This window comes from Osmerus mordax, chromosome 18 (genome assembly GCF_038355195.1).
Source record: "Osmerus mordax isolate fOsmMor3 chromosome 18, fOsmMor3.pri, whole genome shotgun sequence".
In the NCBI taxonomy this organism is placed as follows: domain Eukaryota; kingdom Metazoa; phylum Chordata; class Actinopteri; order Osmeriformes; family Osmeridae; genus Osmerus; species Osmerus mordax.
The window spans coordinates 7,316,473-7,334,701 of record NC_090067.1 but is presented as its reverse complement, the minus strand read 5'-3'; the positions used below and the strand labels follow the sequence as shown (position 1 = coordinate 7,334,701).

Below are 18,229 nucleotides of genomic sequence, written 5' to 3'. Positions count from 1 at the left end.
TTCCTTATATCGGACCAAGTGTTGCGTCTGGCTGTCTGACATGCCATAAAGGCGACGGTGGACGGGTAGTCTACAGCAGAACATGATGGAGATCAACATATCTTCAAAAACTAACACACAAACTTTAGGGCCAGGGTAGTTAGGCATTGGACATCGGGTATTCGGAATACGTTTCTGAACGGTAAGTTTGGTGTCTAGCTACTAATAGCCACATTAGCTAGCTGATGTTTGATCACACCAGCCTGCCATAGAGCTGGCAACCTCCATAGACAAACCTGTTTGTGTCCCAGCTGCGTGCGCTAGCTTGTGTTAGCTAGCTAGCAAGCTAACGAAGTAGAATGAGAATGTGCTACTTAACGGCTAGCTAAATCTAAATGCAAAACAATAACTTGGTTGCCACGTTACGCTTCCACAGTAAATATGTAAGTTACATTCACAAGCCGAATCCGAGTTTGCTTGAATAGCCTACCCTCCATGTCTGAACAGTTTTAGTGGAACGCTATTAATGATTGCTTCGTAATGCAGGCAAGAGGAACCCCACAGTCCATCATTTCAGGTTCGTGGCCCATAGACAATGTCTACTTTATGATGCATACGTTAACGATAGTCTTCGGGGTGTCTTCATACAACTCTTCAAGCAAAATGGGTTTTAGATGTATAATTGTGTGCTTTCCTTTGTGATTATGGCCACAGTTCCTAACCTTCACCCCTGAAAATAATAAATTGATGGATTGATCTCCCCAGCCCAGATGCAGTCTCAATCACACTCCCTGGTGCCCGGCAGTAACAGTGTGGGCTCCAGTGCCCCTTCTGGCTCCATGGTGCAGGTGTGCTTCCCTAGTGTTCAGACTTCTGTGCTGGAGAGCTTGAACAGACAGAGGGAGGAAGGACAGCTCTGTGATCTGTCCATCCAGGTGCAGGGACAGGTGTTCAAGGCCCACCGCTGTGTTCTGGCTGCATCCTCACCATACTTCCATGACCAGGTAGGTGGCTAGTCTAAAAGACCGTACCATATTGTAAGATTCAACCCATGAGCATAGCGTCTGTTTGTTCCCCTATCCCCCAGGTGTTGCTGAAGAATATGTCAACCGTCTCAATTCCGGCTGTCATGGACCCCCTGGCCTTCGAGAGCGTGCTCTCGTGTGCTTACACGGGCCAGCTGCGAATGCTCCGCGAGGACATCGTCAACTACCTGACTGTGGGCAGTGTTCTACAGATGTGGCACATTGTGGACAAGTGCACCGAGCTGCTGAAGGAGGGGAGGGCAGCTGGAAGCAGGGCCCTGCTGGGGCAGGCTGGAGGGGGGGAAGGCCTTAGGAACCCTGGCTGTAGCAGCAGTGCTGGTGGTGGTGGTGGAGGAGGGTTACCAGAGGTCCAGCGTGGAGGCTCAGACCCCCAGCCAGTCCCTCCACAGACCAGTCGGCCCTCCCTGAGTGAGAGCCAGTCCCCCAGCAGCACCAACTACTTCAGCCCCAGAGAAGCACCCTTCGGTGGGGGACCGGCAGTGGTGGAGGCCCCGGGGGAGGGGGGAGGCTCCAACACTACCCCCAGCTACTGTGATCCATCAGGGGGAGAGGCCTTCCTCATTGAGGAGGAAGAGGAGGAGGAAGAGGAAGAGGAGCTCCTCTACTCCAGGAAGAGAGAGAGAAGGAGTGGGAGGAGGAAGCGAGCGAGGGAGGCGTCCGACCTGGAAGTGGGCGTCAGCGACAGCTTCGGGGTTTCGTCCTATCAGGACGGAGATTCCTCTCCTTCGCTGAAGCGTCCGGCCTACAGCCAGCCCAGCATCATGCCCCGGAAGCAGTGGGTGGTGGTGAAGACGGAGCAGGCGCAGGAGGACGACCTCATCGTCGTGTCCGGGGAGGAGGGGGTTGAGGAGGAAGATGACGATGATGAGGAGAGGGAGTTGGAGATGATGAGGGAGAGAGAGAGGACGTTTAACATCTCCAACATCAGGACCTTGGCCGGAGACCTAGCGCTGAGAGCAGAGACCGGGATGGACACACAGGTATAACATGATGTTTTACATACTAGGTATGATCACGATCATGGCGAATAATTCATCGTCTGAATTCTCACTAATCGTAACCTGTTTTAATGCCAGGTGGACTACTGCCACTCTTCGGAAGACTACCTCAAGTTTGATAGTGGCTTGTTGGACCAGACCCAATCCCAGAACCTCCAGGACAGTTCTGGTCCCACGGGGGTCAGGTCAGTCTCATCCCTGTTGGGCCAGGTCCAGTCTGCTGCTGCCAGGGCCCAACTCTACCCCTTAGACATGCAGGGGAACCAGATCCTGCTCTACAGCCAAGCCGCTCTGGAAGCAGCACCCCCACTGGGCCTGGGAACTGGTATAGTCCAGTCATACAAGGGACCAAACCTAGAGCACGGAGCAGTCCACCTGTCGGGACAGGGGGGTTTGGGTGGCGGCATGGACGGGATGGAGGGAGGGGCCGGAGGCGGAGGAGGGCTCTCAGGGAAGGTGTTCATGTGCCACTGTGGGAAGACCTTCACCCACAAGAGCATGCGTGACAGACACATCAACATGCACCTGGACCTGCGTCCCTTCCACTGCCCCGTCTGCGCCAAGAAGTTCAAGATGAAACACCACCTGACGGAGCACATGAAGACCCACACGGGGCTGAAGCCCTACAACTGCCACAGCTGCGGGAAGAAGTTCATGTGGCGGGACAGCTTCATGAGGCACCGCTCCCACTGCGAGCGGAGAGGGGTAGGGAGAGGAGGAGGCGGGGGGGAGGGAGGGGGAGGAGGAGGAGGGGAGGGGTCAGACGGAGGGGAGGTCATGTCCCCGCCCCGGCCCTCTCACCCCCCCCTGCCTGGTGGCGAGGCAGGGCAAGGCATTGTGGGTAGCAGGGCTGGAGTGTCCCTCCTGTCGTCTCACCACCTCAGTATGTCCGCCGGCGGGGGGGTCAGCAACGCTGTGTCCTGTCTGAGCATGTCCGGCGCAGGGACCATCCTCGGGGTTAGCTCTCAGAGTTCGCAGGGTTCCTCCATGTTTGGTGTCGGGGCGGGCCGAGGGGGTTGTGCGGAGGAAGTGTGTAAGGTCAGAGCGAACGACAACAGCGTCACATAACAACCAAAGTAGAGACACCGCAAGTTATAACCATAAGCTAACAGTCACTCCTGGAGCCTCCCAGATGATCGTTCAGTAAAACTTACTCTTAGGTACCTCTCTCAATGACTGTTGGGTAGGACATGGTGTATGTCTTGTCAGATAACCAAATATGAAGAGACAATAAATAACAGGTCCTTGTTAACTTTGTCAGAAAAATGATAGAAATATGGTGAAAGTAATAGTCAATGTGAGTGATGTGATTAATTGCGGCAGTACCGCCTCTCTAAGCAAGATAATGCCTACATTTCCTGTCAGTCAGTACTGCCATTTTGTTTCAGACATACACTTACTGTATATGGATAAATTCTACTAAATTCTACTTTTAACAACATAACTCCAACTCTACCATTCCTGCTGCTATTTGACCATTCTCATTCTTGTGTGCCATTCAGATTTCAAGTATACGGTGACTGTAATTCCATAGAGTTACACTTTGTGATGTAACAGCCTGGCAGAGGCAGTACTAGTACGGTGTATTTAGAACTCAAACTCAGCAGTGTTTTGTTGTTCATACATAGGACATTATAGACACGGTCTGAACATCCTTATTCATCTCCGCTCTCAGCTATAGGATCTGTGTGCATGGCTTTATAGATACCATGTGCAATAGAGAATTATGTTTACCTTCTGAGAAGGTTTAGGAAAACTACTTTTAAGCTGGACTGAAAAACAAGGGATTTTCAGAAAGGACTTTTAATTTACGTGCCGATATGTGATTAGAAGGAACTTTTGATGTGTGTGTTCCCTGGGAACTAAGACTACAATGCACCCTTGGTGTCATTAACAGTCAACTAATTCTTTGTCATTTTCCACTTGCATCATTTACATCTGAGGTAACGATATTGGCAACAGGTGAGTTATTGTGACGAGCTATAGCTACTGTCTTGTTTCAGTGCAAGTAAAAATAAGTGGTGCAACCTTTTCAGCTTATGTACATTACTGCATGCGTGAATACATGCATGTCATCTGTGTGCATTTGCCTTAGACAAATGACCACATGGTTGAGCAATCCACTTTTATTACAAAAGGTTTTTACAAGAAAGAAAAGGTGCTTTCTGTAACATACCCAACATATTAAAAGAAATACAAAAATAAATGGTTCATTCACCCCCTACATAGAACACATCCCCCTGTGCTTCTCTACTAGTTCATTTCAATACAAAGTCCCTAAATGTCCCAGTGAACCTTGTTGTCCTCGAGGCAGGCTCTGATTCCCAGAAACCCTGTCGCGTTCCTCAGTATGACAGACTACAGATAGTACTATAGCCCTACCAAGCTGGTACATTGCCTGAATAATCTAATCACTCATTATTGCAGTCTGTGTGGATGTACACAGGCTTAAATCAAGTGTTACATTTGTTATTTCAAAAATTAATTTACATCCAGCTACACACAGCAAGGCCATACAGTACTTATGTACCCCCAGCCATCCACTGCAGAAATAAAATTACCAATTTAATAAAAAATGGAATTCATCAAGGGAGGAACAACTGATTACTCTGAAGGAACAGACAGGTAAAAATCCCCATGCCCCATGCACGGGCTATAAATAGAAAATGTAAACACAGTGGGGTTAAAGCTCTACTTTCTCATCCATGTGTGATGAGAAAAGGCTAGTTCACTCTCTCTGGTCTGGTCCCTTTACTTGTGTTCACATTAGGAAGCAGACCTGAAGCAGATCACACACTTGAAATCAGTTGAGGCGCATTTAATCCGCACCAGAGTTTGGCCTCTTGGGACAGTTCTGATGGTTGCATTGCAGTAGGCCAAGTAAATCCTAAGTGTTGGGAAATGGTGGTCAACCCTGTGGTATTAAGAGGCACTGGTTTGGAGGTTGCAGAGGCTGGGGTCTAGGGTCCTTCCGAGTCAGACAGAACAATGATCTCGTCCGGGTCACACTGGGTCGCCACATTGACCTGGAAAGTAAACATTTACATTTATGCATTTAGCAGACGCTTTTATCCAAAGCGACTTCCAAGAGAAAGCTTTACAAAAGAGCATCAACAGTAAAATATTTCACAGCGAGTACAAGAATTTGAAACCGTTACAACTAACCAACAAGAGCAACAAGTCTCTCAATACGAGTCATTGTGATCCTGGAGGAAACAAACATCAGGTCCAGCCAAGGATTCCTAAGTGCTGTTGTACTCCCGGAACAAGTGCGCATTAAACACACGTACATATATACAAATAATATGCTTTGCCATTTGCTCTTAGCCCCCCCTTCCCCCCTCCCCTTCCTACCTTGTTCTTTTTAGGGGGTGGAGTTGACTGGGAGCTGGTGACCACTTCCTGTTGGGGGGTGTCTGCCCTGGTGGAGTCTGCCTGCAGGGGACTATTGGCCACACCCGAGTCCAGTGTGATGTCTACCTCACTGGGGAAGAGATTGGAGGACAGAAAAAGACAGACTGACATTTTTGAATATTTGGCAAATCTAAAACTGAAAGCCTAAAAATTATCCAAGTAATTCTTGGATACATCCATTGCTTCTAATAGTATGCATGGCTAACAACTAGATATCTTACCTCTCATTGGCATATGTCTGGATGCCATTTTGGGACTTCCTGGTTGACTCCTTCTGGTGACTTCTCTTTCTCTTTCTTGTGGCAATGGGGCTGGGGGGGCGAGGACTACAATTTGCTGACCGTGTCTCACAAATTAGCTGACTCGTTTCCTTCTTGGTTAAAAGCGGTTCTGGGGAGGGTGGCAAAGAGACATGATTGGCTAGAAGAGGAGGGGACCGGTCGGAAGTGTCTACGCCAGTGCTAACAGACACAATCGATTTATGATTAGAGGAAATGGCGTCTTCAGCATTGCGATTCGCTGACTTGTTCCCTTCGTCTAGTTCCATGGGCTCTGACTGGCTAGGACTGTCTGTGGGGGAGGGGTCTTCCATTAGGGGCGAGAAACCAGGTGCGGACACAGGACTTGCTACGTTTGTTTCTGGTTGGTCCCCCTCTTTCTTCAGTTGTAGCGCTCCAGCATCCTGGCTAGACGGCTCCCTCACTCCGTTCTGTTTGTTCTCATTCACTGGCACTGTGTTATCCTCTTCCTCTTCATCGTCCTCTGAGTTAAGAAAAAACACAACTTCAGCCGGGAAACTCTTCATTCAAAGACAGAAGACATTTTAAAGCCAGGGACCTAGCAATTTCGGCTTTTGTTCGAAAGGATTCAAACCCAAATATTCCACCCTCTCCTTTCAAAGCCACTCCGCCAAAACACATGAATGCCTGACTACTGCCAGGAGGGCAGTAGGGGGAGTAGCCTGTCTAATCACTGCATCGGTCTGAACTAAATGATTGGTAGTGTTTATTACAGTCCTGCAACGCCCACAGATATTGGATTTATTTTGTTTTACTGTCAAACCTGTAGATTTATTGGTTGCTATCAGGATGTGAAGTTTATGTAGGAAAAATGACAAAAGTGCATATCAACATTACCAACCCTGCCTTTAATGGCTATTTACACACCATCATCATCACCACAATTTGTATTCTCTATCACCATCTTTATCATCATCAATAAAACCTCCAATGCCATCATCACAAACTCCACAACCACCATTTTCATCATCGTCATTCCTTACCAGGTCCAGCTTGTGCTGTGCTGGCCTGGATCTCCTCTTCAATGTCTGGGTCAGACGACACATCTTCATCATCATCATCCTCCTCCTCTTCCTCAGGTAGCTCCTCCCCCTCGGCTGACCCCTCCCTTACAGCTGACCCCTCCGCCCCGGCTGGCACCTCCATTTCCGCCTCCTCTCCATCCTTCTTTTCATTGGCCTTTTGGGCCTGTTAGACAAAAACAGACAGTCAGGATATGCCTCTCCCCTAGCCCTTCCCATGCTCCTCCTCTCCCCTGGTCCTCACCTTCTTCTCCAGCCTCTTCTTCCTCTCCTCCTCTTCTGTGTCGTCCTGCTGCAGGGCGTACTTGTTGATGACCTGCTCCAGGCTGGACAGCGCCGCCTCCCTGTTAGAGCGCAGCTTATTCTTGAGGGTGGAGTCCCGCATTGCAGGGTCTGTGGCTTTAGGGTGGTGGCGCGAGAGGGGGGAAGATTAGAGGGGGAATGGACACCCTTACACACAGTAATCCTGTAGCCTTAACCCCTGCCCTACCAGGTTTGTAGGGGTCTGTGAGGTGGGATCCGAAGTTATAGACCATGTCGAGGTGGCGTCTCTCCTGCAGGCGGTTGCCTGTTTCTTGAAAGGCCATCTGGGCGATCTGCACCAACTGCTTCCGACTCAGCGACAGGCTGTGGCGCTCGTTGGCTCGCTGAACCTGCTGCAGAATGTCCGAGTAGTCGGGGGGGTTCAGCTGGGCCTCCGGGCTGTTGATGAAACGCTCTATCTGAGGGACGAAGGGGGGGGGGACAGATCGCTATTTGAGTAATGTCACTGTTGCTGACATTTCAATTTTTGTTCCCAAGAACACATCCAACTAATTTGTTTTTGTTGACAGTTTGTCAACAGTCACAGACTATTATAATAAATGGTCCATCTTGACTTGCGACGGCTCCTCCTGGAATCCTACAAAGGTCTGACATGTTTGATACAAGATGAGACAGTGTGCGTCTTTACCTTTTTGTTGATCTCAGGATAGCGTGTGCCACTGTAGCTGATCCTCTGCTCTATCACCCTGCCGGTCAGAGTGTTGCAACCCTTCAGCTCACAGAGCTTGTCATAGATCTTCATCATCTGGAGAAGAGAGAGAGGGTATAAGGGGAGGGGTTGTAGGTGTGTGTGTGTGTCTGTGCGCGCGCGTATGAAAAGCTGACCTTGCCCTTGAGCTTGTGCTCCTGGATGTACCCAGAATCATCGGCCATGAGGTCGTCGAGGCTCAGCTCCTTCTCCTGCAGCCGCCGAATCTCGTCGTTGTAGACCTTCAACAGGTTCTCCAGGTACGCTATCTGGAGGAGAGAACACGCCAAACGTGGAAACACACGAACCTCAGCCTTATAGGACCTAGAGCCTGGACCTAGAGCCTAGACCTAGAGCCTGGACCTAGAGCCTGAACTTAGAGCCTGAACTTAGAGCCTGAACTTAGAGCCTGAACCTAGAGCCTGAACCTACCTGTCTTCTGGAAGCTTTTTTTGTGTTCTTCTCCTTATCTTCATCCACCTTCTCTTTCCCTTCATCCTGCTTGTGTTTCTCCTCCGGCTGTCCTGAGGTGGACGGCTGCTCCTTCTTGACTGATGAAGCCTTGAGCTTGGCCTTGGCGAGGGTCTGCCTTCTCTTGGCGGTGCGCTGTTTTAGGACGGTGCAGAGCTCGTTGATGTAGACGAAAGTCTTCGATCGGTTGGCCTGTGCCCGGGTCAGGCACCTCCCCAGAGTGTTCCGGAACTCCACCGAAGCCAGGAAGTCCGGCGAGGCCTTGGCGTGCTTGGCGTGGAGAAAGGTCATGACCTCAGGGTGGTCCTTGGTGTGGTTGGAGCAGTGTTCTACAAACTGGGAGGATGAATGGGAAGAAGGAAATTAAAGGGGGAGGAAGAAGGGAGAGATTAGAGCATGCAGATAATAGGGGGCGGGACAGCAGGGAAGAGGGGGATGATTGGAAGACGGGTGAGGGAAAGCATAAACATGTGAGCCAATAAGGAGGAAAGAAAAGAGCAATCTGAAGACATTAACATTAGAGTAAACTATAGACGCTGCTACATCCGTTCCATCCCAAGCACATGCAATCTATGCAGAGGGTGTGCTTCGTCTCATCATGTGTACTCCTCCATCATCAAGACCTGCTGCTATCAACCCAACAGTTATGCCTATTTACCTCTGTGAATAGTCTCTGGTTCTCTGCCTGCAGCACGTGGCTCTCCTTCTTCGCAGATGCAAATGGTGATTGGGTGATGTGTGTTGGGGCAGGTATCTGGGCTCTAGGGGGTGTAATGGGATTTGTTGAGGGTTGAGAGGAGGAGGAAGATGGCTGAGGCCTCTCTTCTTCTTCATCATCATCATCAAGGACAACAATGCTGTTCATTGGTTCAAAACAAACAGCCATCTGTACAGGGATAGAGAGGGAGAGGATGGGGTTACTGGGGTCTCCATCACCTAAAATCAAACAACCTTCTGTCATAAACTGGATGAAACTAGTAGACATAACTAATCTCTGTTTCAAAACCAAATCCTTTGCACCTATACTGTACTGTCTCCTAACAAATATTAAGGACAGACAACAACAAAAAAATACACACCTCTCAGCATGTGGGGTATGACTTCATTATGACAGAGCCTGGTTGTTAATCATTTTAAACCATTTCGTCACGACTGTGAGAAACAATGTTACTGGAACCAAACGAATATTCATGCTAGCTAGCTTACTAGCAACAAATAGCTAGGCTACTAATGATACATTTAAATATAAGATTGTCTTAGTGCTGTATATATTGGTTGTTATGGCTCTGACAACACAAAGCTATCGAATATCGACAATCCCACTTATTAACTCATTTCAATCAAACCCAGCGCATTGTATTGGCAAGCTAGTGGGTACAAGACATTACTAGCTAGTTAGCGTTGATAAATAGCTGTGCTAGTCTCCGATTTGTTAGCTAGTCTGACTGTTGTGGTGTATTTTGCTAGGTAGTTAGTGTTGAGTACTACTTTCATGCAATGATAAGCTAACGGTAGGTCTGATACTAAAGTGTTTATATAAAATGTACACATAACAATGATGACAAAAAACTCGCCAACTTACGCTGTGGACCAAAATATCACAATTCCCAGTCGTCTAATCTAAGAATAAGCAGCGCTTCCATTGGTTAATCGTGAGATGTTTCCCAGTAACAGTCTTGGTCATTGGCTAGTGGTTACTTAAATGTAGGGCTGCGTCTCAATAGTTTACAATGGGTTAATGGTTTCATATTTATTTAAATTCTTATTAACCTTAACCTCTGACCATACTTTACACACATTAGCCTTCGTTTCCTTCACGTCCAGTAGATGCCGAGATGTCTCTAATCTACCAATTGGACCCAAAAGACAGTCCTTAATAATTAAACTCAGACAAATATATTTATCATTATGTGATAGAAGGTTTGTTTTGGGTTTCTTTTTTGGGGGGGGGCGGGGATTTTTCATTCAGTGGAAGGGCAACGTTAATTAATTACTTACAAAAAAAAATTAACATGGAAATGCATCGCTGTTTCAGACGACCGGCTGCAAGGTGGGGGTTGCGAAACTAGGCTACACCAACATCTCCTTGTATTGGTCTCGGACCGTTCAGTTGGAGGTCGTTCTTATTCTCCAAAACTTCTTTCTCATCATAGCCTATACCCCCAATCTCAATCTCCACCCTCACAGAATCATGGATTTAGAGGAGCGTTCTCGCTAACTCTGTAAGGGTTTAGGGCTGTACGTCCCACTGTAAAATTGGCAAGTGTGCTAGGGCTCTTTTGCAGACATTTGGGGCTAATATGCACCATGATATGCACCAGAGAATGTATGCACCCTTTCCGTTAAGTCTGCATTTTTGCCCACAATTCAGCGTGGTGACGTGAAACACGAGGGGTTCTCATGTTTCCTAAGAGAAAATTGTTTCTCATCCGTGGAAGGGCCAATGTGGTGTGGGCAACCCCATGGACCAAGAAACAGTAGGCCTGTAATGCCTTAAATAATCTGTGACGTTTGATGGAACTTCCACAAAAAAGAACCCGAGAAGTGGGTTCTCACTTTCACAAATAAGCCAACAAGCCTCAGGATTGTCTGTATGGATTGCCAACTTTCTCAACCCCAAATAAGGGACACTTTCTACGAGGTGCGCACATGCGCGCGTGCCAACAGCTGACCAACTAACGGAAATCGCAAGCTTTAATTAGCCATACCAGAGAATGTCTAATATGGGTCCTTAAACAGGCTCTGGTCATACCATAAACCTACTCATTTCAGAGTAATTTTGGCAAACCACAAATGTAAGATACTCGCTTGGATGTATTGTTTATAGTAATAGTCAAGACAATTATTACAAGTTTTTCCTTTTGAAACACGATACGCTCCTCACCAGTGGCCAGTTCACACACACTGTCACCAACAAGCAACAACCGTGTCCCATAGAAACGTTTGCGTGAGTTTTGGCGCGTTTACAGTAGCTTATTATTGTCCGGTGAGGCTGTGATTGGAATACGGGACTGGAGCTGTCCCTTATGGGACAAATCAAAATCACCCATAATTATTGATGTCCCTGACAATTCGGGACGGTTGGCAACCCTAACTGTATCTGCCACAGTTGCAAATCATTGCCACGTTTTGTGTGGCTATTTATGTGGGGACCGACAGTTCAGTTCCCATAACACTCACCTTAACCCTAACCCTAATCAACCCCAAAACCTACCTAAACTACAATCCAACCCTTAATGTAGCCTAAATCTAACCTCAACACAACCCTAACTGAACCTTTGAACCCTGTAAAATCCCAAGAAATAGCACTTGAACTTGTTGACGCAGTGGATTATTTTTTTTATAACAGAAAATTATTACACATCTTCGAATACACATATTACAAATATATAACAACAATCGTACACGAGAGGGTGCTTGATGTAGAATTAAATAAAAAGATTGAAAAGTTTACAGGTCCTCAAAGTTTTCACTGCGTTTTGCTTCATTGAGAATCTTATTGAAACAAAATAATGCTCAATTTCTTTCTTAAACGAAATAAAACAAGGCTTTTTACATGAAAACTTACATTTGTGAATATAGTACTTATCAAATAAACCTGATTACGATTGTCTCTACAGTCCTCTAAAAGACCGAATACTAAGTGTTTCCACATCAAAAGAAATGGGACATCAATATTTATTGCAATAAAATCACAAACATTCTGCCAAATTGTTTTCACAAACGGGCAGTGCCAAAACAAATAAACCACAGTTTCAGGGTGGCAGTGGATCAGTTTTCCTCCAGAGCTCCGCAATATTTTGAGTCACCAGTCCCACAGAAATACACGCATCTCTCTCTTACTTACAACCTGTTCGAAAGAAGCACATTTCACAACCCTGCAGATGTCAGCGATCTGTTTCATGGAAACACCAAATCAAGCAAAACAATCTAGATGGTTAGATTTCAAGAGTAGGCTATAAATAGAAGGAAAAAACAGAATACAAGAGTAGGCTACATACATTTAGTCATTTGCCAGACGCTCTTATCCAGAGCAACTTACAGTAAGAACAGGGACATTTCCCTGTAGCCTATAAGTAGGGTGACGTGCCTTGCCCAAGGACACAACGTCATTTTTAGACCTGGAATCAAACCGGCAACCTTCTGATTAATTGCCCAATTCCCTAACCGCTCAGCCATCTGACCCCCTAAATAGAAAAAAATACTGGATAAGCAGTAATTTAACACGTTTTATGTTTATAAAGTTTTCATTTGTTTACTATTTATTTGCCATTTATTCTTATCAATCTTGGACCTGTGTGCCACACAGGTGCTAAACTCTGTCTACAATATGGGTGTGTTCACTATGTCGCTGTTGTAGAGCGTTCACCAGAAATACCACAAATATTCGATAAAGAAAATCAAAAAATGACTAAGCAGCCCTACACTTAAAGTTACCTCATTATTTTAATGAATTGATTGTAATTTTTATTAACAAATGAGGACATCCTGATTACCAACCCTTTTATCAATGGTGTGAATCTCACTGTACTTTTTTGACTGAAACCAAACTGCTTCCTCTAAACTCTACTTTGCAAACATTCCTGGAAGGGGGCATTCTGATGCATGCCCCAGTTGCATAAGTCAATTTCAGCAGTCCATTATTACAACAGTAAAGACTCTTTGGATGAAGCCTCCATCCTCTTCACAGTTAAAGTTAAGCGACCATTGAGTCATAACTCCTGTTGCATTGGTAGTAGAGTTGGGCAATATGACAAACACAATGGGAATCGACAGTGGGCTGAATCTGTATTTTTTCACTGTAACCCTGCATCAAGATTCATGAAATTACGGGGATCTGTATGGATCATGGATTAACAATGGCTCGTTGCACCACTAGCCACTGGTCCGAATATGGCAAACGCCAATTCAAGCAGTAATTGTTGTTGATAGCCCAATCCTGAAGGCCGTTGCCATATACTGATAAGTCGGCCTAAGGTTTACGATGAGGTCTGATTGGTTGTTTTCTCTCAGTTCTCTTCTTCCACTGGCCCTCCTCATTTGGCTTTGGCCAGGAGTTATGCCTTGTTTCTTTCTTCTTCTCTTTACAATTGACAATGGTCATGGTAGAATAAGTGTCAAACCTTAATTTTGTATAATATTGTGGGTGACCTTGTTAGACCTTGTGATTGGTTTAGGGATAGTCAGCTTAGTGGAAGCGTTTTCCTGTAGATCAAGAGGTTGCAGGACAAAATTCTTCCTGTACGTTGCTTTGGAAAAAAGTTTCTGCTAAATTAATGATTTGTATTCATTTGCTATGTTATTACATTTCATCTTCATTAACTTCACTTTGGGCATTCTTGTCCTGCTTTAACAATTGAGCAAGTGAAAGAAACAACAATTCCAGCATACATGGTTACTATTATTACACATTCCAGTTAACCCATTTTCAATCAGGCAAAGAGGCCAGTATGAAAAACCCCACACCATAACCTCACATTCACTGTATTCATGCCCAAAATGTTGGATTAATTGGGTAATATTGGTCAACAATTTCAATAATGAGTCAACTAATTCCCTGTGACGCATGTATAATGAAGAGGTTGTTATCAGTTAATAGCCTACATCAGATAGATAGGAACAAGTTACGCATGAGGATATCTTCGACTATAAATGCCCAGCGCATCACTATTCGAAATGCACCTTCATCATCTCTGGTTACAGTGTCCTTCTCTGGTTAATAGAAGAAAAAATGTTTTCTTTAACAAGTAAGTTGCCTATACGCCTATGTCCTAGTTCCTTGTTTGTCAGTGTGGTCTACTCAAACATTAACGGCTAACTCTGCATCGGTTTTTCTCTTCACAGAAACTTCACATTTCGCCTTAATGATAACATGGCTACTGCTAAATGCAACTGGTAGCCCGGTCCCGACTCCAGTCTCCGAAGTCCCTCCGGAAGAAACGTCTGGAGACGAGCTAAATGTGCCGAGCTCTTGCACTTTCAGCGCGTCGACTAATTGGGAGAGCAAGATAAAGGTTCTCGTTCATGAAGTCACGGAACTTCAAGGACAGAGGGTGAGAGTCAAACCTTGCAAATTTCATTCAAATGTTTATAAAAGTATTGAAGCTTCAGCTGAAGTTAGGTATGTAGGATGAATACAGGCAGTGGCGGTTTTAGGCACGGGCGGACTGGGCATTTTTTCATGTCACGTGGGGGGCGCACGAGCATAAAATAAATTAATAAAAATCTCGTCGGGCGTCGGGGGCGCGAAGGGCGTCTCGCCCTGGGTGTAATTCAATGTAGAACTGCCACTGAATACAGGTAAAGTGGGACACTTAAGCTTGATCTTTTATGTCTCTGTGTAAATACTTAAATTATCAGAACTCATTACAGAGTTCATCCTTTGAGGGTAAAGGGCTTTTATTTCTTTTGAGGGTTAAGGGCTAAATTGGCGTGGTTCTATGTTTGTGAGGTCACTTTTGGGGGTGGCATGCGTCTTTTCAACATCAGGATCTCAATAATGAATATGTGAAATGACATTGCAATATGAAGCAAATAAATGTTGTTAAATATTGTCAGCAGAGGTTCAAAGAAGGGTCATGCTTCCTGTGTTTGGTCTTTCATGTTTTCTTCAATTAATCTCAGTGTCTTTACCTGTATTCACCCTACATGTGGGGTGGAACTAGATGATTTAACTGATGCTGTTCTTTTGAAACTAGATCAAAGAACACAAGTTTAATGCTTCAATAACAGACTCCCTTAAATACTACACGCTGTCCACACCAAAGGCAGGGTGTTTGAACAACCACCAAAGCAAGGTAAGAGTTTTTAGTTTCTGGTGTAGTGTCTTCTCTTGCGTATTCTCATAAAGCACACATTCACTCGTGGTTTTGCCTTGTATCTGGTGGAGACATTGGATTTGGACATGGGTAGCATTAATCATAACATAGATATAAAAACGATACGCATGTTATTATACTAAATAATAGAATGAGCATGTGTCTTGCTGATGCCATTATTGACTCTTTTCCATTTTGTAGGAGACTTGTCAGAAGAAGCTGTCCGAGGGCCTAACAGAATACATGGTGTTGCTCCAGCATGCAGAGACAGAGTCCAACAGCTCAGAAATCGTCCATTCTATCATAAACCATACCAAGGACTTGCTCCACCTCCTTCAACACAAGGTATTGGTTTTAATTTATTTAGACCCCTACTTCAATCTTGCATGTTGTTATATCTATATTAGTGGATGGGTATATCCTATAGGGCATTTGATTGCAGACCAAGTTGTTTTGGATAAAAGCTTCTTAATATTTTTTGATTACATTATATCACAGGTACCTTGTCTCTATAATTGATTTACAAGCTGTATCTGAATATGGTCTTTAACTCCTACAATAATGCACACAATTCAAGTAATGCTATTTTAAGTATCAAATTCCAGTGGTATAATTCTGTGTTCATGTTCTGTTCCTCTCCAGAGGAAGGATTCCAAGGTCGTAGCGTTAAACATGAAGGACCAAGACAAGCTGCTGAAGGAACTGTCCAAAGGCACAGAGTGGCAAAAGAAGATAACAGAACTAGTAATCCTGCGCGACTTACGGGCATTCTTGACTGACACCAAGAGGACTCTGTGTAAGTTGGAGCGGCGCAACAAGAAGATGACTTCTCTGGAACAGATGTGACCTGGGTAGTAATAGCATATTGGTGCCATACAGAACTGTGCTTTTTTAACTCGTGTATTTACATTTCTGAAGACATCCATTTTTACTTAACACATTGGTCTATATATTGTTTTTGTGATTTATAGTTTAAACTGACTTCCATTCACTGCAGTTGAATCCTATGTTATAGTAGTTCAGATTTGCACAATACTTGAATAAGGAATGTAAAAGTTATACAAGAATAATTTATTATGGAAGCACATATTTATTTATGCATATTGGTTATAGAAAATTATCTAAAACGTATTTTGTTGCAATACACGTCAAAATGTATTTATTTCAAATGCAGTTACTAATGTACAAAAGTTACCTGTCTTTTATAGATTTTATATTTAAGTCATATTTATACCCAAAGTGTGTTCATTAATTTAAAAAAAATGCATACGTTTTCATCATTTATTTGTAAATTGACTTTTTATTATTGAACGCATTTGGGCAACTCATATTTGCATTGAGGAATATTAAAAGTGAGTAGAATACAAAACACCATGTGTGCTTGTTTACACTTTGTTATTAGTTTATTCTCAAAACAAGTATTTTCTAGGCTCAACAGGAGTTTAATTGTTGCAGTAGTGATTGAAATTGAATAACAAAAACAAAATCTTACACCGAAGGTATATATATAAAAAAGAAAAAAAGAATTTGACACACTATCCACCCAACCAAAATAATTCCCCTGTACTTTATTCAGACATACATGAATCCATTGCATATAACAATTTCTCCACAGAAGCATAACCTGCTACACTATTACACTGGAGTCTCTGGTCAACTAGTCTTTGCTCCTGACAATCACTCCAATGTGATTCCAAGAGTCCAAATTAGATGTATTGGCCAGCCTTCACTTGTCCAGGATATATTGATATATATTACTGGGGATGTATAGGGACCTTAACAGCACATATATATTCCATACATATATATTCCATACACATATAGGTAAGTGAGTGGAAAGATGGCCAACATGTTTACTTGGACAGTAAGATGGGTGCCGGCTCTGCAGTTTGTGGGGATGAAATGTTTTTTGTTTCCTTGGTAACTGCTGATGGTCGACGGGGAGGGTAATGTTGAGAAAAGGTGATTGGTCAGGCGAAGGTCCTCCTTAACCCCACAACAAACTGGACAACGATTAAATATATATTAAAAACTCATATTATAAAAACATATCTTTAATGCAAAGAATTTGACATAGAAAGAAATACACGCTACCTCAAGACTGTGGGTTCTGGCATTCCTGGATCCGCCCCTCGTTTGAAACCTGATGATCAAGGACAGAAGAGGGATCAATTAGCCTCTTCTAAGACAACTTGGCACAAGTTGATGTCATCTCTAGAAATTGTCCCACCGCACCTCACTACCAAAATACTTACATTTACATTTAGTCATTTAGCAGACGCTCTTATCCAGATTGATTTACAGTAAGGATCACGCCTTCCGACTGACGCAAGGAAGTTTTGCAGGGCCTCTGGCTTCCACAATGCATCCTCAAATAACTCAGGAAACTGTGTTCCTCTGACTAGTCTATTAAATAGGTCAACTAGGAACACTCAGTAGTTATTGAAACTTGGATGCGTTACACACAAATCAACTGCTGTAAGCAGATGCCCGATGCAAACCTGCCACCTTCCTCCTTTCTAGCACTACTGACACTTTAAATGTACATTTTCAAATAGTATTTAACATTAATGGAACACCCCAGTAAGAGAGAGGAATACCATTTGACCAACACAACACCAACATCTCTGATACACTGCTAACCACTGTGGCTCTCAGGTGCCTCTGATATGGTGGTATGTCTGCGCCGTGTAGGTTTAAGGTACTTCTGTTGACGGCCCTATCAAGCATGTTCTCATGGCTGCATTACCATAAACTAGGTTATGCTTAGGCTATGATCAGGCTCTGGGAGTTGAATTTGAGTGACTCCAATTTGGGCTGGGCTGTAACGTTCACCCATGCATGCTTCTTAATACTGGGTGAACATCACAGCTCAGCCAAGCCCAAATGTTAGTTAATACTTAGCATGCTGGCTAACGAACGTGGTCAGTTCTGCTCACCGCCTCTATACTCACCCAAGTAGAGAACCGTGGGGATAAAGCCCCATCGAATGACAAACTGTCCGCACTGGAACACCTGCTGCAGACGCTGTTTTGTCTCTTTGCTAAGTTTTGCCATGTTTAACAGCAGAGCTTTAGCTTTGGCAGGTCAAATAAGACTTCACGACTTGTTAGCGGCCAATGACGTAAAACAGGAAGTTAATGGATGTATGGCCGTAAAGAGGCGCATTG

At 44.6% G+C, this 18,229-nt stretch overlaps 4 protein-coding genes across 6 annotated transcripts; 2 read left to right on the top strand and 2 right to left on the bottom strand.

Annotated features, from left to right (window-relative positions):
* The first annotated feature begins 44 nt into the window (after positions 1–44).
* Positions 45–4,024, top strand: zbtb22b (zinc finger and BTB domain containing 22b). 3 transcript variants are annotated; one of them, XM_067255202.1, is made up of 5 exons: positions 58–181; positions 526–556; positions 745–983; positions 1,067–2,005; positions 2,102–4,024. In XM_067255202.1, the coding sequence occupies exons 3-5, from the start codon at positions 750–752 to the stop codon at positions 3,089–3,091; spliced, it is 2,163 nt and encodes a 720-aa protein (XP_067111303.1). In that variant the 5' UTR covers positions 58–181; positions 526–556; positions 745–749; the 3' UTR covers positions 3,092–4,024. The 3 variants fall into 3 exon arrangements, with proteins under 3 accessions (XP_067111305.1, XP_067111304.1, XP_067111303.1); XM_067255204.1 differs by lacking the exon at positions 526–556 and having other exon boundaries at positions 45–181; positions 750–983; XM_067255203.1 differs by lacking the exon at positions 526–556 and having other exon boundaries at positions 45–181.
* A 110-nt stretch (positions 4,025–4,134) lies between these two features.
* On the bottom strand, positions 4,135–9,846 carry daxx (death-domain associated protein). Its single transcript, XM_067255201.1, has 11 exons — positions 9,824–9,846; positions 8,900–9,127; positions 8,203–8,577; positions 7,908–8,039; positions 7,711–7,827; positions 7,249–7,480; positions 7,003–7,157; positions 6,720–6,924; positions 5,659–6,199; positions 5,378–5,507; positions 4,135–5,049 (listed from the first exon to the last, which is right to left on the bottom strand). The coding sequence occupies exons 2-11, from the start codon at positions 9,125–9,127 to the stop codon at positions 4,984–4,986; spliced, it is 2,181 nt and encodes a 726-aa protein (XP_067111302.1). The 5' UTR covers positions 9,824–9,846; the 3' UTR covers positions 4,135–4,983.
* A 4,025-nt stretch (positions 9,847–13,871) lies between these two features.
* On the top strand, positions 13,872–15,905 carry LOC136962658 (interleukin-6-like). The gene is given in 6 exon segments (XM_067256513.1): positions 13,872–13,908; positions 13,911–13,988; positions 14,086–14,294; positions 14,940–15,038; positions 15,261–15,404; positions 15,702–15,905. Coding segments are annotated over 6 exon segments (771 nt in total).
* Positions 15,906–16,607: 702 nt separating this feature from the next.
* On the bottom strand, positions 16,608–18,190 carry tomm7 (translocase of outer mitochondrial membrane 7 homolog (yeast)). Its single transcript, XM_067255901.1, has 3 exons — positions 18,014–18,190; positions 17,154–17,202; positions 16,608–17,062 (listed from the first exon to the last, which is right to left on the bottom strand). Exons 1-3 carry the CDS (start codon positions 18,114–18,116, stop codon positions 17,047–17,049), a joined length of 168 nt encoding a protein of 55 aa, XP_067112002.1. The 5' UTR covers positions 18,117–18,190; the 3' UTR covers positions 16,608–17,046.
* Positions 18,191–18,229: the final 39 nt, after the last annotated feature.